General features: G+C 45.4%; 1 protein-coding gene across 2 annotated transcripts in view; it reads right to left on the bottom strand.

Moving 5' to 3' along the window:
• WDR59 (WD repeat domain 59) overlaps positions 1-17,465 on the bottom strand; it is a 51,260-nt gene that overhangs the window by 30,688 nt on the left and 3,107 nt on the right. Inside the window, exons 2-12 of one of the 2 annotated variants that reach the window (XM_065663688.1) lie at positions 16,193-16,242; positions 14,162-14,297; positions 10,003-10,088; positions 9,220-9,300; positions 7,318-7,355; positions 5,266-5,354; positions 4,522-4,638; positions 3,497-3,574; positions 2,328-2,484; positions 576-655; positions 336-476 (exon numbers count right to left, since the gene is read on the bottom strand). In XM_065663688.1, the coding sequence (XP_065519760.1) occupies positions 336-476; positions 576-655; positions 2,328-2,484; positions 3,497-3,574; positions 4,522-4,638; positions 5,266-5,354; positions 7,318-7,355; positions 9,220-9,300; positions 10,003-10,088; positions 14,162-14,297; positions 16,193-16,242 (1,053 nt within the window). The remainder of the gene's footprint in view (positions 1-335; positions 477-575; positions 656-2,327; positions 2,485-3,496; positions 3,575-4,521; positions 4,639-5,265; positions 5,355-7,317; positions 7,356-9,219; positions 9,301-10,002; positions 10,089-14,161; positions 14,298-16,192; positions 16,243-17,465) is intronic. The other variant, XM_065663689.1, reaches the window with a different exon arrangement.

The raw sequence follows: 17,465 nt of genomic DNA, 5'->3' as shown, positions 1-17,465 counted from the left end.
TGCTTTGTTCTTATCCCCTTCCAAGGCATCCACAGCTGAAGATGAAACATGGCAATATGGACCATATGAACCTCTGGTCTGACCCAGCATGAGTGTTCCAGTAACTGCATCAGCAACTTGCAACTGCTGCCAGACAGCAGAGTAACAGGATTCACACTGCCTGCACCAGCCTAAGAAGCAATGGAAACAAGGGGAAGAAGTGGAGAGCACAATCCCTACATTTATCTGGAATCTAAAATGCCAAGAGTCACACAGTCTCTTCTGGAGATGGCATCTTCAGAAGCAGTGCAGACATTAACCTATGTCCACCTTCCCCAGATGACTTCTACACTTACTGTTACACCACAAAGCGGCTTTGCACTTCCACAGAAGCTTTTGAGGCACAGAGAAGCCTCATCACAGGCCTCCTTAGGGGTGTTTCTGAGCTGGAGCGGAAGAGGAAAGTGGAGCAGCAGCTGGCTGACGTGTATGCAGCTCTAGGATATCAGAAGAGTTACTGGGAGTATAAGGAAAAGGAGGTGAACCCAGCCTGTAAGAAAACTGTCTACAGCCCAAGAGCTGAAGTGTTTACGTACCCTCTGCAGCTGAGAGTCAATCCGCCACATGCGCAGAGTCTGATCACGGGACCACGTAACCAGCTGGTAGTCTTTAGAACCTACAAAAGACAGAAACAATTTACAGACCTGGATGAAAACAAGAGACTATCTCAGTCCTGTGTTTGGTGTAAACAGATTCAAGCAAGCCAGCAGAGAGATCCAATGGGTAAAGCACTAAACCAAAAGGCAAAGTGAGTCCTTTCCTGCTTTGAACTGCCCTAGGTGCACCAGCCTTTATGTCTCCCTGCACCAGTTACCACACCTCTAAATGGGGTATAACTTACAGGCAAAAAGCACAAAGTATAACAAACGTGATGCAAGTTTTCCAACTAGGAATGGACAAGTTCTGCTACAATACTTATTTAAATAGAAGAAATAATATAGTTGAGAAATAGATTTGTTTTTACAATTGTAAAGTCCTATTATCTTCAACCTGTTTCAAGATGCCGATGTTTTAAAACATTTCTAAGCTAAGAGAAGCTTGTTCGACTCTCCCCCTTCTTCCTTCTGAATGACTTGGCCAATGCCACAACAAGTTCAAGTTGTAACGAAATACATCTAGGTACCTACTATCTACCAACAGATAAAGATACACAGACTTATTTATGCCCATGTTTAGGCCTCGTGACACAGCTTAAGTTTCCCTTGTCAAACAGCTGCTACATTCAAGAATTTGCTGCTGCACAACTGCTTCCTACACCCCTCTGCTGAGACCCAGAGGCTGTCTAAATACAGCACAGCAGGCTCTGTAGAAGCAGAACTGTGCTATCTTGGTTGTCTCCACATTGAAGCAGACTTGGAATGCTTGCATGATTAATCTATGCTGCTTGAGATGACTTCCAGCTTCGGATACGTAGCTACTAACTCAGATAAGACACACAACTGTGGTTGAAGCCTGCCTGAATGTTCATTCACAAGCTGGCTTGGACTGCACCTCCAGATCCTAACATGGTTCTGTACCACTCCCCTCTTTTTGAAAGAGGAAAAGCAAGGTATAGAGAAGAAGGTGACCTAACTGAATTGCCCCAGTAGCTGGTGGCAGAGGGCTGGACACTGCAAAGTCGTATCACAAGTGACACCAAAGCCAACTGTGCACGTTCTGTCAATGGCAGTTGAGGCGCTGGAAACAAAGCCTCACTGTGTGGTTATCCAACTTCTAATACGGAATATCCTATATTTAGCTGCCTACACTGGAAAATGCAGTCAGGACTGAACTCTGACAGCAGTCTCTCTATCCCACACTCTTCCTCCCCTGCCTTCGTCAGCACACAGGTAAGGTGCATTTGCTGGGTCTCTGGCCTGGGATATGCTAGAGGCTGCTGATCCAGGCAGTGATTGAGGGGTTAACCGGTTAGCCTGGAGCTCTGAGCAGGATTCATGCACCCATCTAACAGTTTGTACAATTTATTCTAAAAGACACATTCAAAAATAGACACAGGAGAGTGGAAGCAATTAGAGTCACTGCTGACCCACTCAGCATTTGGTAATTTACTTTGTTAGCATGGAAACAACAGGGCAATGCTTCTGTGGGCGTTGCTATAAAACAAGTACAAAAGTACAAAATAGCTGAAGCTTGAGGAGGAGCAGGAAAGTGGGTAGGAGCTACTCCAAGGAAAGACAAGAGTCGAATGGTGATAGCAAAAGGACTGAAGCCATGCGCCAGCCCTCCCCATCCCTGGTTAGCTGATGGCCACAGTGCAGGGGAGAGAGCACATCCAGCCCTGAACTCACCTTCTTTTTGCTTCCTCCACTGAAATTCCAGCACCACATCATCATGTCCCACAAAGGTGTGGACAGGCGTGTTCAAGTCAAAGACATTCCAGAGAAGGAGACTGTTCTCCCGGCGGAGTTGGGGGACCATTACTGTCACCAGCCCATTGCTGAAAGGCTTGAGAGAGAAACACCCTTTCAGTTAGCTTTGGGGAGCCATGCTGCTCTTACCATACTCTAATTTTTCCCTTTTCCTATCAAGGATATGTGTTTTTTAAAGAAGGTCAGCCCAAAACAGAAACCAGCCTAAAATTGGGAGGGTAGAAAGCAAATGCTGTGCAAAACTACTGTCTTAAAAGGTAAAAGGTGAAAGAGATCGAGATGCTCAATGCAGCTCATTTAAGATTAATAATTTTCTTACGCTGCATCCTCACATTTTAGCTGGGAGGCTGAAGGGATTTCACCACTGACACAGGGCATCCTTCCTGCAATGTTCCTGGAGCTGCAAGAACTGCTGCCTGGGGACTGAGTCCCAGCAGCTGCTCAGGGTCACAATGCTCAGACTGGAACCCAGTCCTGCACCCACCACCATGGGGATGGGAAAAAAGCATCAACAATTCAAGGCACAGCACTATCTTCAGACCACATTCAGATGTCTGGGAAAGAGAGCACAGATGACTGATGTCAAGAGCCTTAGCTTCACACAGCTGCGTGCTTGCTTTATAAATGGCAACAGTTCTTGGATTTGATATGCTGTAAGATCCCATTGTGGCACACTTGGAAACCTTGGGAGTAGAGGAAGTGCTCAAGAGAAGGAAGACCACAGCTGCATTGCTCTGTGCAACACGTACCAATACTGAAGCTGAGCAGAAAAACAGGAAAGCAGCAGCCACTTTCTGAGCCTCTTTCTCCCAGAGCAAACCACCTGCACTTAGGTCTTCAGCCCCCAGCAGGATGATGCCCGAGATCGGGACCTCACACTGCTTCACATTTCTTCTCCTGAGTGCCTTCCACAGGAGATATTGCTTTTCCAGGTGTTTTAAGCACCAAGAGGGATTTTAAAAATCAACCTAATGTCCAGCAGTAGAACTGGTGAGTTCTTCTCTACCAGTTCTAGTAGAACTGGTGAGAATTCTTCTTTAACAGTTCTTTATTTAATGCCCCTTTGTGCATTTGAGTTTCTCACTCACCGTGTACCTTGCCTTCCAGACAGGAACCTGGCAGGGAAGGATATTAAGGTATTTTCGAGGCTGACGGTAATCCCAGAACTTAAAGAAATAAAACACAGAAAGACATGCAAAGGCCATGAGTCAGCTGGCTATACTTCAAGGCTGCAGTCTTCCATGTGGCTTGCAGATGTAACAGAGTGAAAAATACACCATGGTGCCCACAGCATCATTAGTAATCCCATTCACCAACAGCAGAGATGGCCCCAAAGGACAATTATCAAGCTATCAGCATCTGGCAGCATCCCTTAGACAAGTGACTTGAGGTCATGTTCAGTGATCATAGCTTGAGTAATTAGAGCAGGGAGACCAGCAGCCTGCTTTGGCTTTCAGAGCTGCAAGACACCCTGCAGGCTCCCAGCCAATGTGCCAGTCCAGACTGGAGGCAGGCCCACCATGTTGTTATGCTAATTTTGTAATGAAGAACCTAACCTTTTGCTTTGCTAGAATACACATCAGTCGCATTTGCATCAGATCTCAGCTAAATGTGAATGAACTCCATTTGGCTGACATACAAAGCACACAATTCCCCCCAAGTAAAAGGCCCTGCAGAGCAGTGCTTGCAGGCAGTCTCTTATTGATAACCCTGTCCAACAGGAGTTTGAGAACCCCAGGGCTGGAGTCTGTCTTCCTCTCAAGTTGCTGTAATCGTCCTAAGGCTGGCAACACTGCATTTTGACAAGGCTCTTCCGGCAAGTGTGGCCAGCCCCCTTCTGACAAGCAACAGGCAGAGACAGTTGCGTTCAGCCTCAGTACTGCCCAAATCACCACAGATATGTGGCAAACATATGTACACCCATCCTGCAATAACTTTTCTGCCTGTTCTGTAAGCACACCCCTGGCTCAACACACACAGGTGGCCACAAAGCAAAAAATAAGGATCCAGATCTTGCCAATCGCAAGCAATCCTCAAGCCTTCAGTAGTAGAAGGGGATCTGCTGTACCATCTTGACATCTCCCAGGCAGGAATCCCAAAAAGTAACACTTACCCTGACAGAGTTGTCCTGGCTTGAAGTGGCCAGTGTATACTCATTGTCAGGATGCCAATCCAGACCATGGATTTTAGAGAGATGAGCTGCCAAGTACTCAACTGCAGTACTGGGTTTCTGCAAGGAGAGACATTTTCCTTCTCAGCACAGGACTCCTGAAATTTTGACTAGTTCTTTGGCATAAAAAAAGACAATTTAACAAGGGAGGTAGAACACCTTCCTGCTAGGAAAAGGCAAACAGTCCAGCAAAAGTAGTTTTAGAAAAGGTCCCAGGAAGCTGTGGCAAATTTCAGTCACCAAGTACAGCCCTGAACGATACTTTCTATTCAGTAAAACAGTGAAGTGCTATGAGAACAAAAGCAAAATGTTAATAGTTTCTGGGGAAGGAGGCTATTTACATGCTCTCTTCTGGAGAAGGACTTTTTACAAAAGCGTGTAGTGACAAGACAAGGGGGGGATGACTTTACACTGAAAAAGGGTGGATTTGTATTAGACATTAGGAAGAAATTCTTTACTAAAGGTGGTGAGGCCCTGGCACAGGCTGCTCAGAGAAGCTGTGGCTGCCCCATCCCTGGCAGTGCTCAAGGCCGGGTTGGACGGGGCTTGAAGCAACCTGCTCTAGTGGAAGGTGTCCCTGCCCATGGCAGGGGGTTGGAACTGGATGAGCTTTAAGGTCCCTTCCAACCCAAACCAGTTTGGGATTCTATGAATATGCACAGACTGCTCAAAAACCCCCCAGCTTACCCTTTTGTCCCATATTCGGACATCCCCATCATGGCTTGTTGCTAAACAGTTGGCATTTTTCTTGTTCCATTTCACCTGGGAAGCTCCAGCTGCAGCACAAACACAGCAGGTCAAAACAAGCAGTTATAAAGTAAATGGCACAGTAGACCCTTGACCTGGGCTTAGAGCTGCTCTTCTTAGCACAGGAAAGGCAGTTCAGAGGAAGGATATCCCAGAAGCCTGCATGAAGGATGGCATGAAAATTATTAACTCCCAATTCCTGAGCATAGTGTTTGTGTCCAAAGCAAGACAGTTCCAGTTACATGCCTAGAGATCTACACTGCAGTTTCTAGTCACAGGTTGTCCCCAGTTAGAATATTCATGTTCATTAACTCAGGTGGAGCAATTTCTTCCAGATAAGACCTGCAGGTTCTCTGCTTCCCTCCCAAATCCCTTGTTTTCATTCAAGTTACTTCCAAGTACTCACAGATTGACCAATGTCTCCCCTCCTCCTCTCTGCTATCTGATGCTATACAATGAACCAGTGTTACTGGCTTATTATTAAAAGACAGGTGTAGAAGGCTGTAATGCAGGGGCACCTTGTGTCTGGCCAGCTGGAGGTAAGGCTCACTGCGTGGAAGGAAGGCTCAATTGTCAAAATACACAATAAAGTCAGACATCAATAGCTTTGTAAAGAAACTGGATAATGGTCCAGATATGATTATATAGGATATCATGTGTGACTCAGTCAACAGTAGATGAGTAGTTATTTCTACTCAAAACACAGCTTCAGTTGATGTGGATTGTTCAAATACTGTAAGAGAAATACGTATTCTGTTTATCCTTATTCCACCAGTATTTTCAAAATATTCTGAGCTATCAGAAAGGTGAGGTCCATAAGAAAGCCAAACAGAGCTCAGCCTGCTGCTATCCCCCACCTTCTGCTCCATGGTGAGCAGATTCATCCTGACAACCTAACAAAAAATTAGGAAAACAACCAATACTACTACTACTACTACTACTACTAATAATAATAATCTGTAAGTAGGCTGCCAGTTATGATTTGATCCACTCACTAAAGGGTACATAAACCTCTGGACCAGCACTAAACAGAATCGCGCATGGGACAAAGGATGCCTTCTGGGGAGCTAGCTGCCAGGCTGGCTCAGCTGACCCATGGAACCTCACCCCAGGCACCAGAACTGAATGCTGCTTTTTTCTCTGATTCAGGAAGGTTTTTGCACTACTGTGATAGATGGGTTTACTGGGTACAAGGGAAGAGGGAGACACTGCAAATGTGCAGCCCAAGGAGAAATAAGCAGCAGAGCGTAAGACATACACAGTGGGAGGATTGCTCTAATACTGGGGGCAGTAGCTCAGGAAAAGGACATTTTGCTTGTCAGCTGTGCTTCACCCGTTCCAACACACAGCTCGTGAGGACTGACACAAAGCACCTGCCACCAGGCTGTATTACAGGTGGCTGGAGAGTCACACTGCCAATAGCCACAAGTGTCTTTCCAGAGCAAGCACAGCCCAAAGAGAGCACCTTTGTGTCATGCTGAAGGTGCCCCAGGGAAGCAGAAACAGCAGGTTAATGTACCCAGCCCCTCAGTAAGTAAAGGGGCAGGCTGGCAGTCAGCAGGATTCAACAGCACTGCCAGGGGTGTGATTTAGTTTCTCAGCTGATTTAAGCAAACACAAAAGGATGTGGAGATATTACAGACAGGCAACACGGGACAAGCAATGCAGCCAGATGATTAAGCGGGGACGAAGCCACATTTAAAAAGCACAAACACCATGTGACTGTCCACCAATTTCAGGACAGCCAGTCCAAGCACCACCCTCCATGCCTGGGAACCTCTAACGGCTTCACATTCAATCTGAATTTTGCTCCTCTGAGAGCTATGAACTGGGGCCTCTCAGGATGCTCCTACATGGGACAATCACATGTGGTGGCACTTCTGTATTCTGCCACGTTCAGCATCAGTGCATGACAGGAGGGAGGAATAACATCAGGGACACATGGAAATAGGCTTGTTTAATGCCTACATCACATGTACATGTTATACTTACCAACTGCAGAGAGTGAGACTGTAGGCTTCCTGGTGTCTCTGAAACACAATATGGGTAATATGAGTACCCAGAGCATAGCCCAGAAGTTCCAGCCTCCCCGTTGAGCTCCTTGCTATTCCAGGACTAATTGTATTGCTGTCTCCTGGGAGCTACTGTGCTTTCTGGTTACCAAAACACACCAGTGTTAAATGGAATAAAGAAAGAGGTGACTAGCTGGAGGACAACAGCCATCCTGTCTTGCCATCACATACAGCAGCATAGGACACAGGATGAAATTAGAGACAATTAGAGGTAAGAGAAACATGCGCAATGCGTGGCATGTTGCAACTGGGCAGGCAAGAAAACTGGGCTCACAAAGGGCTGCTGCAGTAAGCAACAAGACAGCCTTTGCTGGGAGGATTAAAGGAAACAGAGCTGTGGAAAATCTCAACAAAAGCTACTGATGTGTTTTCAAGCCTTTGCAGACCCTGATTCAAGGCAGATGGAACAGTGACTTCAGAGCAAAGACTTCATGTCTAGCATGTAACAACAAAATCAGTAGAAAGTAAGCCCAGCTGCGTGCAGACTCTACAGGCCAAATTCTGCAGTGGTCGAAGTCAGTGCGGCACCATGACAACTCCTAGCAGCCAGGACATGGATGAAGGCAATAATTTGCTCATTAACCTTGCTTCTCAGGAATTCACCTGCCCTTTCATGAAAAATGACAGTGAAAATAAGGAATGTTGTCTTCAGCTTTTTGCATTTGCTGAAAACCAGCACGTTTTCTGGAATGGAATGCACGTCTTCCCTCTAAGAATTTCTGCCTAATCAAACAGTTATTTTGTATGAAAAACCAAGTGGGCAACTTCCAGCTGCCCTTACTGCATGGCTACCTCTCTAGGGTGTCACTAAAGACAGCAGTTTCTGCAGGATGCTCATCTGTTGGAGGCCAGCAGGCCCAGGACCTCACCGTCCCAGCAGGCTCAGAGACCTTACCAGCACAGGTGGGATGTAGAGGCTAGTCAGAGACTGCCTAAGCAAGCATTTATGGTCAAGTGATACAGGCAGACACAAACCTCCAGAGAGCTCCATTTTTCGCTTGGCACTAAGATACTATCACAGGAAAACACAACCAGCAGTTATTGTCTCTCTATGTCTTTTAATTACACATTAATAATATATTGCCATTCTCAAGCACCATTTAACCAAGGATCTAAGAGCTTCATAGGAGCTAAACAAGCCTCAGGATAGCGTGGTGCAGTGGGGTTATATAATTATGCTCTTATTACAACTGAGCAACGGAGGCAGTGGGGAACCAAGTGACTTACCAGTGGTCATAAAGAGTTGCTGCACAGTCAGCAAAAGTACCCAGCACCCTCAGTGCTACCTCCTTGCTTCTCAGGTGTAAAATACATAATTCTAATATTGGTGGGTTTGGGATATATAGTTGGGAGATACCCCTTAACCTGAAATTGCTCACTTAAGCAATTTCACAATAGAAAGCACCAGGAATCAAAGGAAAGCACAAACAGGAAAATGTTCCCAAATACCACTACCACTCTTCCCACCGCTGAGGGAGAGCTAGCAACAAGCAATGAATGGCTGCAGGATCTTGAAATAGTGTTCATTCACTCAGCTAGAAATCCCAACAGATTGAGGAACATCCTCAGTCTCCAGGAAAAGCTCCCAAGGAAAGATATGAAGTGGGTAGGGAATGAAGCCAGTCGATATTTTTTCAACAGAGGAAACTAGCTTGAAAACAGGGGAAGAGAAGTCATCTTTCAGATTACTGGATGTAGACAAAGCGCCTGCAAGCACAGCTGAAGAGCAGCACCCTTCAGTGCGTGCTTTGCCCTGCCAGCTGCTACTTATGTAAAGGAGCGCAATGATTCCCCTGCAGTACAGGAACATACTGATTCTTACTTGATGTCCCAGATGTAGATGTATGTGTCAACAGAACTGGTGACCAGGAGGTCTGGCTCAAACACTGCCCAGTCCAGGTCACTGCAAATGCAAAATCATAGCAGGTCAGCAAAGGCAAGCACACAAGGTTCGTATCAACTTCTCACAAGCCCTCAGTCCATTTCTCTGACAAATTCATGACCACTCCATAACATCTGCTGAAGTTTTCTAAGTAAAAAGCAAGATCTTAATAATTTCTCTAAGTAAATTCCAAGAAGTAATGAAATGCTTCTAAGTGAAACACCCGTGAAACATGCTCCTGACCCTGAACCCTACAGCGATTATGCTTGTTCTTTTCCTTATCATTATTATTATTACTGGTAGCAGTAGTGATTTGTGTTATACCTTAGTTACTGGACTGTTCTTATCTCAACCTGTGGGATTTACATTCTTTCGATTCTCCTCCCCATCCCTCCGGGAATAGAGGGGAACAAATCAGGGGGAGTGAGCAACTGTGTGGTTCTGAATTGCCAGCTGGGCTTAAACCACCACACAAGGACAGTGGCCTAAGCCTATGACACTGGAGCTATCAAAGGCTAAGTTGATATACTGGGGGCAGCCATGAGAGAGTGAGCTGCTTCACAGGTGATACTGCCTCCAAATGGGAAGGCAGCTCAGTCCAGAAAAGCAAAAACAGGCTCACAGCAGAGCCTGAACAAGGTGAGGACCAAAACACTCAGCTTCTGTGAAATGGTGCATCGTTTTCCACCCAGCAGTCTGCAGCATGGCTTGTGTGTTCCTCACCTGATCACACGTGTGTGTCCTTGCAGTGATGTACAAACTTCCCCATTCCCTTCCTTCCACTTATACAGGTCAACACGCTGATTGCTCTGAAATTAAACAGAAAAAAGGAGATAGTCAAACAAGGCAGGAATCTGTTTGTTAGAACCAGGTTCACTTCACTTTGAGTGACTTCAGTTACCAATGAGTCACATCATGATTAGCAATGTCCTTGCCCGAAGCAGAAGAGCAAAGATGAAACTACAGGCTTCGAGGTCTCTCAAAAGCTTAGACTTTAATTACTTATACTTAAAGTTGGAGATAAACAGGAATGGGAGGGGGGAAAAAATCACGAGCAAAATATTTCCATGAAATGATGTTCTCAGAGCTTTTATTTCCTAAGAACACTCTGTAAATGCAGGCAAAAGGCAAACAAATTCTCTCTGCAAGAATACCCTACCAGTCGGTTCAGATGAGTTTTCAGTGAGGGGGATGATGGATCACAATTGGTCCTCCTCAACTCTCTCTCAATTCCCTTCTGAGATAATGAGGGCCATTGCCAAACATGAACAATACAGTCTAATGGCTTTAAGGTCACTTCCACCATTGCCGGCCCAGGGAAAAAGGCTTTCAAGTGTTTACCACTAACTGTAAACCACAGGAGCAAACATGAATCAATTACAACAATATTTACGGCTCTTTCACTTATTCCAGGAATAAATCCTCCCTCAGTGCAGCCACACACAAAAGTCACTTGGAAGTAGCTATTACGCTTAAAGTTCATATTCTGCCTCAACCAAGGTTCACCTCAGCCCAGGTGGACTCCAGTCTTTCTGGGCCAGGAATTGCCTTTTTGGGTGCATACACAGCACCAAGCACAGCGGCTCTTAGGCCACAACTGGAAATTCATGCTGATTATGCAAAAAACATAAATAACACAATCTTTATCAGCCCCCTGATCTTCACTAGCCCCTTGTTTTCAGATTTACAGGTAGATGAAGGAAAAGATAATAGAGAAGATACTTAGTTACAGTTTTTGCTGCAGTTTTTGTGGTGGTGGTGTTTTATTCTTCTACCCCAAAACTGCTTCTTATTAATTGGAACTTGCAGATAGATAAAACACTACTGTTGCAGCAGAGAGGAATCAACACGACCATTGTGATCAATAAACACGATTCGTTTATTGGGCTTCTACCTTCGGTTAATATAACAGTGAATATGCAAACACTAGACACTTGATTAGCTCTGGCACAAATAAGGCATCGTGTAAGCTCATTATTTTTACATTTAAACTGTGTACTCTTATATTCTCTATTTTTATGTGCTTATCTTGTTTATTAGTTAGTGTCCTTGTCTGTAATTGGCCAGAGCATGGCGCTTCCCTCCAGATGTCCCTCAGTTCCTCATTATCTGGTGCTAGTAAGTCTGCACCATTCTCTAAACAAATGTTCTATTTCAGCTCGTTGATGGGAATGTGACCTTTCTCTGTTTGCCACTTCTCCACACACTACAGCTCAGGTCTCCTCCCAGCTCAGCAATAATATACAGCATCTCTCTAATAACTCACAAGAGCTTTGGGCAAGGAAAACTCCTTGCATGTTTCTCATTGACAAAAGGATTTAAGGGGGTAGAGTGAAATTACCCAACAGGATTTATCCAGGACTCCAGAACTGGTGCTACAAGGCAAAGGATTACCAGGTCACCAGACTTTCAGTAGGGCATCTCCAATGGAAAGTGTTGTCATTAGCACCAGGTGTGGTGAAATGACAGCTCCCTGCATCAGGAGCATTTTCTAGAATATGTGCTGCTCATGTAAGCATCAGTGTGCACTTCCAACAATTTTATCACCCTCTTGGTTCAAGCATTTGTGACCACACAAAAGAAGTAACAAGGATTCAGGACTGAAAACCACGGCATTTCTTGAAACAACAGCTTAGGAGTCCTCAGAAATGTGCTCATGCTAAAGGGCAGACACAGCCAAGCACACCCAAGAGGACATGTTTCATCTCTTCTGGAAAGAAGCTAAAAAAAATTAGTCCTTATCCAAATACAACGACAGACTTCCCCTCTGCCTGCACCACTTCCAACTAACGGCACTGCAGACCAGCTGAAACTGTTGGCAGACAGAACACCGCCTTTTACACTCCCTTTCCATCCTCAAGGATACCCACAGCAGAGGGATAGGACCCTCAGGGCTGTCCACAACACCTGCGTGGTATACTTAAACATATGACAAACTCATCAGCAGACTGATGGGGGAATGATAGCCAGCCTGACTGCAGAAGTGGCATATCACATATTTACAGTGCTGAATCCAAGCTGATTTAGTCTTCCCAATGCACCTTCGCCCCCCTGAGGTACGGCCCTCAAACACGTCCACCCTGCTTCTAAACCTGACCTGGGACACACAGACCTGAGCATGTGGTGTAAGCCTGTTTTCTACTTCTAAACAAGACAGGCTAAATTCTAACCGTAGGACAGGGCTGTAATGCAGCAGCACCAAAATGCCAGCCAGCTATAGGATGGATGGAAAGGAGGTGTTTCTGACCCAAAAGAGAGAAGCTGCCTGATCTCATCCTTTCCTGGGGTAATGGCTGGACGTGATGATCATAAAGGTCTTTTCCAACCTAGTTGATTCTACGATCTTGGGTATTCCTCACCTGTTGTATGTCAGCAAGTACATCTAAATGACCAGAGCATCTTAGTAGAGAATCAGAATCACAGAATGGTTTGGGTTGCAAGGGACATTAAGGTCATCCAGTTCCAACCCCCTGCCACAGGCAGGGACACCTTCCACTAGACCGGGTTGCTGTAAGCCCTGTCCAGCCTGGACTTGAATACTGCCATCTTCATTTATAAACAGGAGCAGCAAGGTTTGACGCCACCTACACCTAGTTTCAGTCTGTAAAGAGAGGGGTTCCTGTGTCTGCTCAGGGCAGCAAAAGACGAGAGTGTGAGATTGGCACAGCCCTGATTTATAGCAGGGTCCTGCACAAATCAGTATTAACCAATCTCTGTATATTGCCTTCAGAGTGTGTTTGAAAAGAAGCTTTCCTGCTCTGCTCGTGGCCTGCACAGCAGATTCCATTATTTGGTTCTGATTTTCAAAGACTGTATGCAGAAGAGGCACTGAAGGGCACCTTTTTGCAAATTTTACTAACTCTCTACTGAGAAGCAGACAGCTGCTGAAGGCACCTTTAAGATACTAGTCAGTAGTGCCAGAGCTGGGAGGAGACAGGCTGGGCAATTCAGACAGCAAACAAACAAAGGCTCCTAACTGACAACACTGGTCCATTTTCAAGACTGTCTTTAATCTCAAGTTGTAAGTAAAAGTTAAGTGACAGTCCAAGAAGCAAAATGAACAAAAATCCCAGGAAACCACCTTCTGCTAAGCATTTTCTCAAGAAAAATAGCTGAAACCTCTCTATTCCCAGCTATTCCAGGACTCTCAGGCTATAAAAGCAGATGCAACATGGCAGCAAAGGCACCTCACCATAAGAACAGTCTGTGTCTGGCCAGTGCTGCTTGCTGCAGTCCTGTGGTTGATAGCCAAGGCTGCCATTAGCACAAGATCAGGGCTCTGAGTGAACAATCTACAGAGCATGATAGACCGAGTAAAGATCAGAGCTAAACACTGCACTCAAGTCTCACATGGCCACTATCGCTTCTTCAGATCAGTCTATTTATTTCTCCACACGCTGAGTAAGAACTCCTTGCTGGCTCGATCCCTGCCCATCTGCAAACCTAGACTGTTACAACAGTGAGCCAATATTGACTTGTGCTATTTACAGACTGCCTGATGCACCACATCCCACTAGGAAGGTGAAAAGAAAACACCATAGAGTAAGAAATTCAATAAATCTCTTAACACAATGGAAGTTAGAAAGAAAGTGCATCCCCTTTTCCTTCCAGAAAAGGACCGTGTGAATGCCAAATTTATTTGGGAAGTTGTTTTTATAATAGACAAGCAAGCAAAACTAGATGCAACACTGACTGACCAACAACTGAGAGCCACCAAGCCAAATACTCTCTGACAGTAGATCAGAGTGAGGCCTTGATCTTGCAATGTGACTTGCAAAAGCATGTCTGTGCGAACTCCATACAGCCTTCCAAGCCTGCAGAAGTCCACCCATGAAAGACAGCGGAAGATGGTAAGTTATAGCTCTTAAATGAGGGAACTTACTGAAGCTGCAAAGTAGTACGCATAGCTGTCATGCGGGTTCCACTGCACTGCCCCTATGTCCCACTTGCTCTGTCGCGAGATCTTTCGATGCCCCTCGTTTGGTGCGTCCAGATTGACAATGTAGAGGAAACGGCGGCTGCAAGACACACAGACACAAAGCGCCTATATCACACAGAACTGATCTCAAAACCCCAAGCTCACATGGAGCTCAGAGCCTTATGCCTAGTGCACTGAAGAAGAGAAGCTTTTCACAAGACATGAAAAGACTCTTCCTGAGACTGCTACATTTGACCACATTACTTCAGAAAGGACTACATTGAAGATAACCCAGAAAGACACACTGAAATTACACAGGATCTGCAAATCTAATGGGTAGCTCTGATCACAGAAACCCCCAGATAACCAGGATACAAAAGGAAGCACTGAGAAATGGTGCAAGCACATCCAAATATGCTTTGCTGGCCTAAAGCTGCAGCAACAGAGGTGAGGTGGCACAGGCCAGGAGCACAATGGAATAGCTTCACAGGAGCTAGCTTCAGTTTGAAGAGGTTGCTCTGAGCAGGAGTTAAGGACACTTGACAAACATCAAATGATTGTGTCTGGCTGCATCTTTCCACACCACACTGCTTGTGGGGCTTGGTCCTGCAGACAGTACAAGTACACCTGCACAGAGCTAGCTCAGCTGCAGCAGCTTACGAACAGGCATGGACACAACACTGCATGGATCCGGTTACATTACTTACCTGAGCTAACCCTACGTTTGCAGGATGCTAAACCTGAGTTTATGCAACCTGCTGGATGTGGCCAGCTCCCCACAAAACTAGGAAAGGTATCATTCCTCCCGCAGTGTGATTCATCTTACAAGCAAGATAATGTGGCCAGAAATAATTGTGAGACAGCTGAACTCTAATGGAAAACCAGCACCAAAACATATTGAACCATATATAGTTAACCACACATCACACGTCAGCTGCATTGCAAGCATACAGCTGCTCGGAGCACTGTGAATCCTCTTAAGGAACGTAACATTATTTGCTGCCTTTCCAGACCAAAGTCCTCAGAGCTCCTCCCTACTCCAAAAACCAAAGATGTTGAACCTTCTTAGGCTCTCACACAGCTTTAAAATAAAGGAGGCAAATCCTCAAGGACTGCTGAGCATGCAGGAGAAGCTTGGAATGCAGAGGGTGGATGCTGAATTGCAAACAGGCTGTCCTCAACTTGTGTTGGCCTAAATAAGCAAGCTGTGAAACTGGGCAAGTGTAAGGAGGAAGGAGTACCAAGTTAGACCCAAGCCAGCTGCTGAGCTGGTTATTCCTGCACAGGGCTGCTAGGCTAAGATTTTACATGGATGAAAGCAGGCCCCTGAGTTACACTAAAGGATCTGTTTCCTCTATGGCGGACCAAAGGTCAGCCGTACCCATGCAATCTGAATTTGAAGTGAATATCATAATTGGTGTGGTAATTGTGTCATTGACAGTGGGACAGGAATAGCTGTTGGCACTGAAAGGCGGCAGCAGGGCAGGCAATTGCTGAGCTGGTTACAGACTTGCCCTGGGGGTGTCTATGTAATGCCCAGTTCTCTCAGGAGCTCTGGCAGCTTGGCACCTACTGCTCTTGTTGAGTATCATCCCCCACTGAACCAGCAGAGGAGCAGGTCAGAGAGCCTGGTTCTCATGCCCCAGTATACCACAAGAATATTTGTGGCAAATTTTGTCTTGAGGAAATTATTTAATCCGTATTTCAAGCAGAATCCAAACAGTAGTTCATGATGCTCCACCTCCTACTGGTGGATTTGGGAAAGCACATATGAGGAAAGCCAGGACAGTGTTTTATTGTGATGTTATTTCTGGCTTTCCACTCAGTATCCCATTGGAAATGTAACCCAGAATCCTTTTCATCAAGCCATGAACAGAATTCAGCTACTTTTCTGAAACAATACGTAAGCCCTTCACCTGAGGTCAACCTGAATGTTGCTGATTTGGCTTGTGGAAATGACCGTCATATAGTTCTAAAGGGGACTATCACACTCACCCTGAGAGCACTGCATGCTGTCCCAGGCAATCCACTGACATCGCAGTCGCCTGTTAAGGAGAAACAGAGAACCAAACTTAGTTACATCTGTCAGGCCAGCTTCTCAGCCAGAGACACAGCTCTGCTTTGGGGAGGAGCTCAGGAAAACCTGCCAGCTCATCTTCAAGGTACAAACTGCTCTGGGAAGAGTCAAGGCTGGTATCAGTCAAGGATGGTAGAAGTAACATCCCCTTAAAGAAGCACAGAAGGGTGATGGGGTGTAGCAGCTGATTTTGGGAGGTAGGACAGCACACAGAAAACATCTTTGTTAGAGTAAACTGAAGACCTGGCAGAGACCCCATTACAAGTACAGAGACCTTGCTCCCTTCTCTCCACTACGGCAATCACAGCTGCAGCCTTTCAATCAGCAATCGCTAATAATCCGTATTAATCAGCCTCTGCTCCCGCTCAGGAGCTTTCTCAGTCTCCTCCTCTCACATTGCAGGGCCAGATTTAATTATATATGTTCTGGGAGACAGAATGCAATCATTTGTGTACGGCTGGTCTCCAAAAATGAGAGATGGCTAAGAAGCACCAGAATTTAATTTGGCATTGCTTGTAAAGAAAGCCAAGAGATAACTTAAATGCCATAAGAAAAAAGAATAGACTGCTTGAACATTGTATCCCATCTTTTTGTTCAGAATGGAATGGGATGATCACCTCATTTAATTCCCAAGAGAATAAAGGAAACTTTTACTTGGAAAGCCAAACAGTTCAGCCCATAAACACAGATATGACTTCAATGCAGTTTTTAGTGTTCACAGTACAAAAATCAGACTATGCTCCATATTCTTCAAACTGACTGCTGTCATCTTCAAAGCTTCCTCTTTGAAGGCTCAGCATGTCCCTGTTGCTGTTCAGGATTCTGCTAAGTACCCTCAGTGTGGATATATCAAGACAAGATGTCCCACAGCTACTGCTTACAAAGGAGACAAAATGGCAATCCCATTGCAATTCGATCAGATGTGACAGGAGAATAACCATCACAAAAAAAAAAAGTTTTTTCAACCAGGGTTCCATCCCCTAATTCCAAGTATCCAAACTAAGGAAAAACCAGCTTCACAGGCTCATTCTTTGCTAGAAACCAAGAGTTTACATAGCAGAGCTTCAAATGCCTGCAGAGTTTCAGCATGAGTATGCACTTAACCCCAGGCTCACATCTATGCCCAGCCAAGGCGCTTTTGCTGTTCCAGGAACGACCTGCCTTCACTGCTTTTTTCTAGGTAACAAATCC

Source organism: Lathamus discolor, chromosome Z (genome assembly GCF_037157495.1).
Source record: "Lathamus discolor isolate bLatDis1 chromosome Z, bLatDis1.hap1, whole genome shotgun sequence".
Taxonomy (NCBI): domain Eukaryota; kingdom Metazoa; phylum Chordata; class Aves; order Psittaciformes; family Psittacidae; genus Lathamus; species Lathamus discolor.
This window is presented reverse-complemented; position numbering and strand designations above follow the sequence as displayed.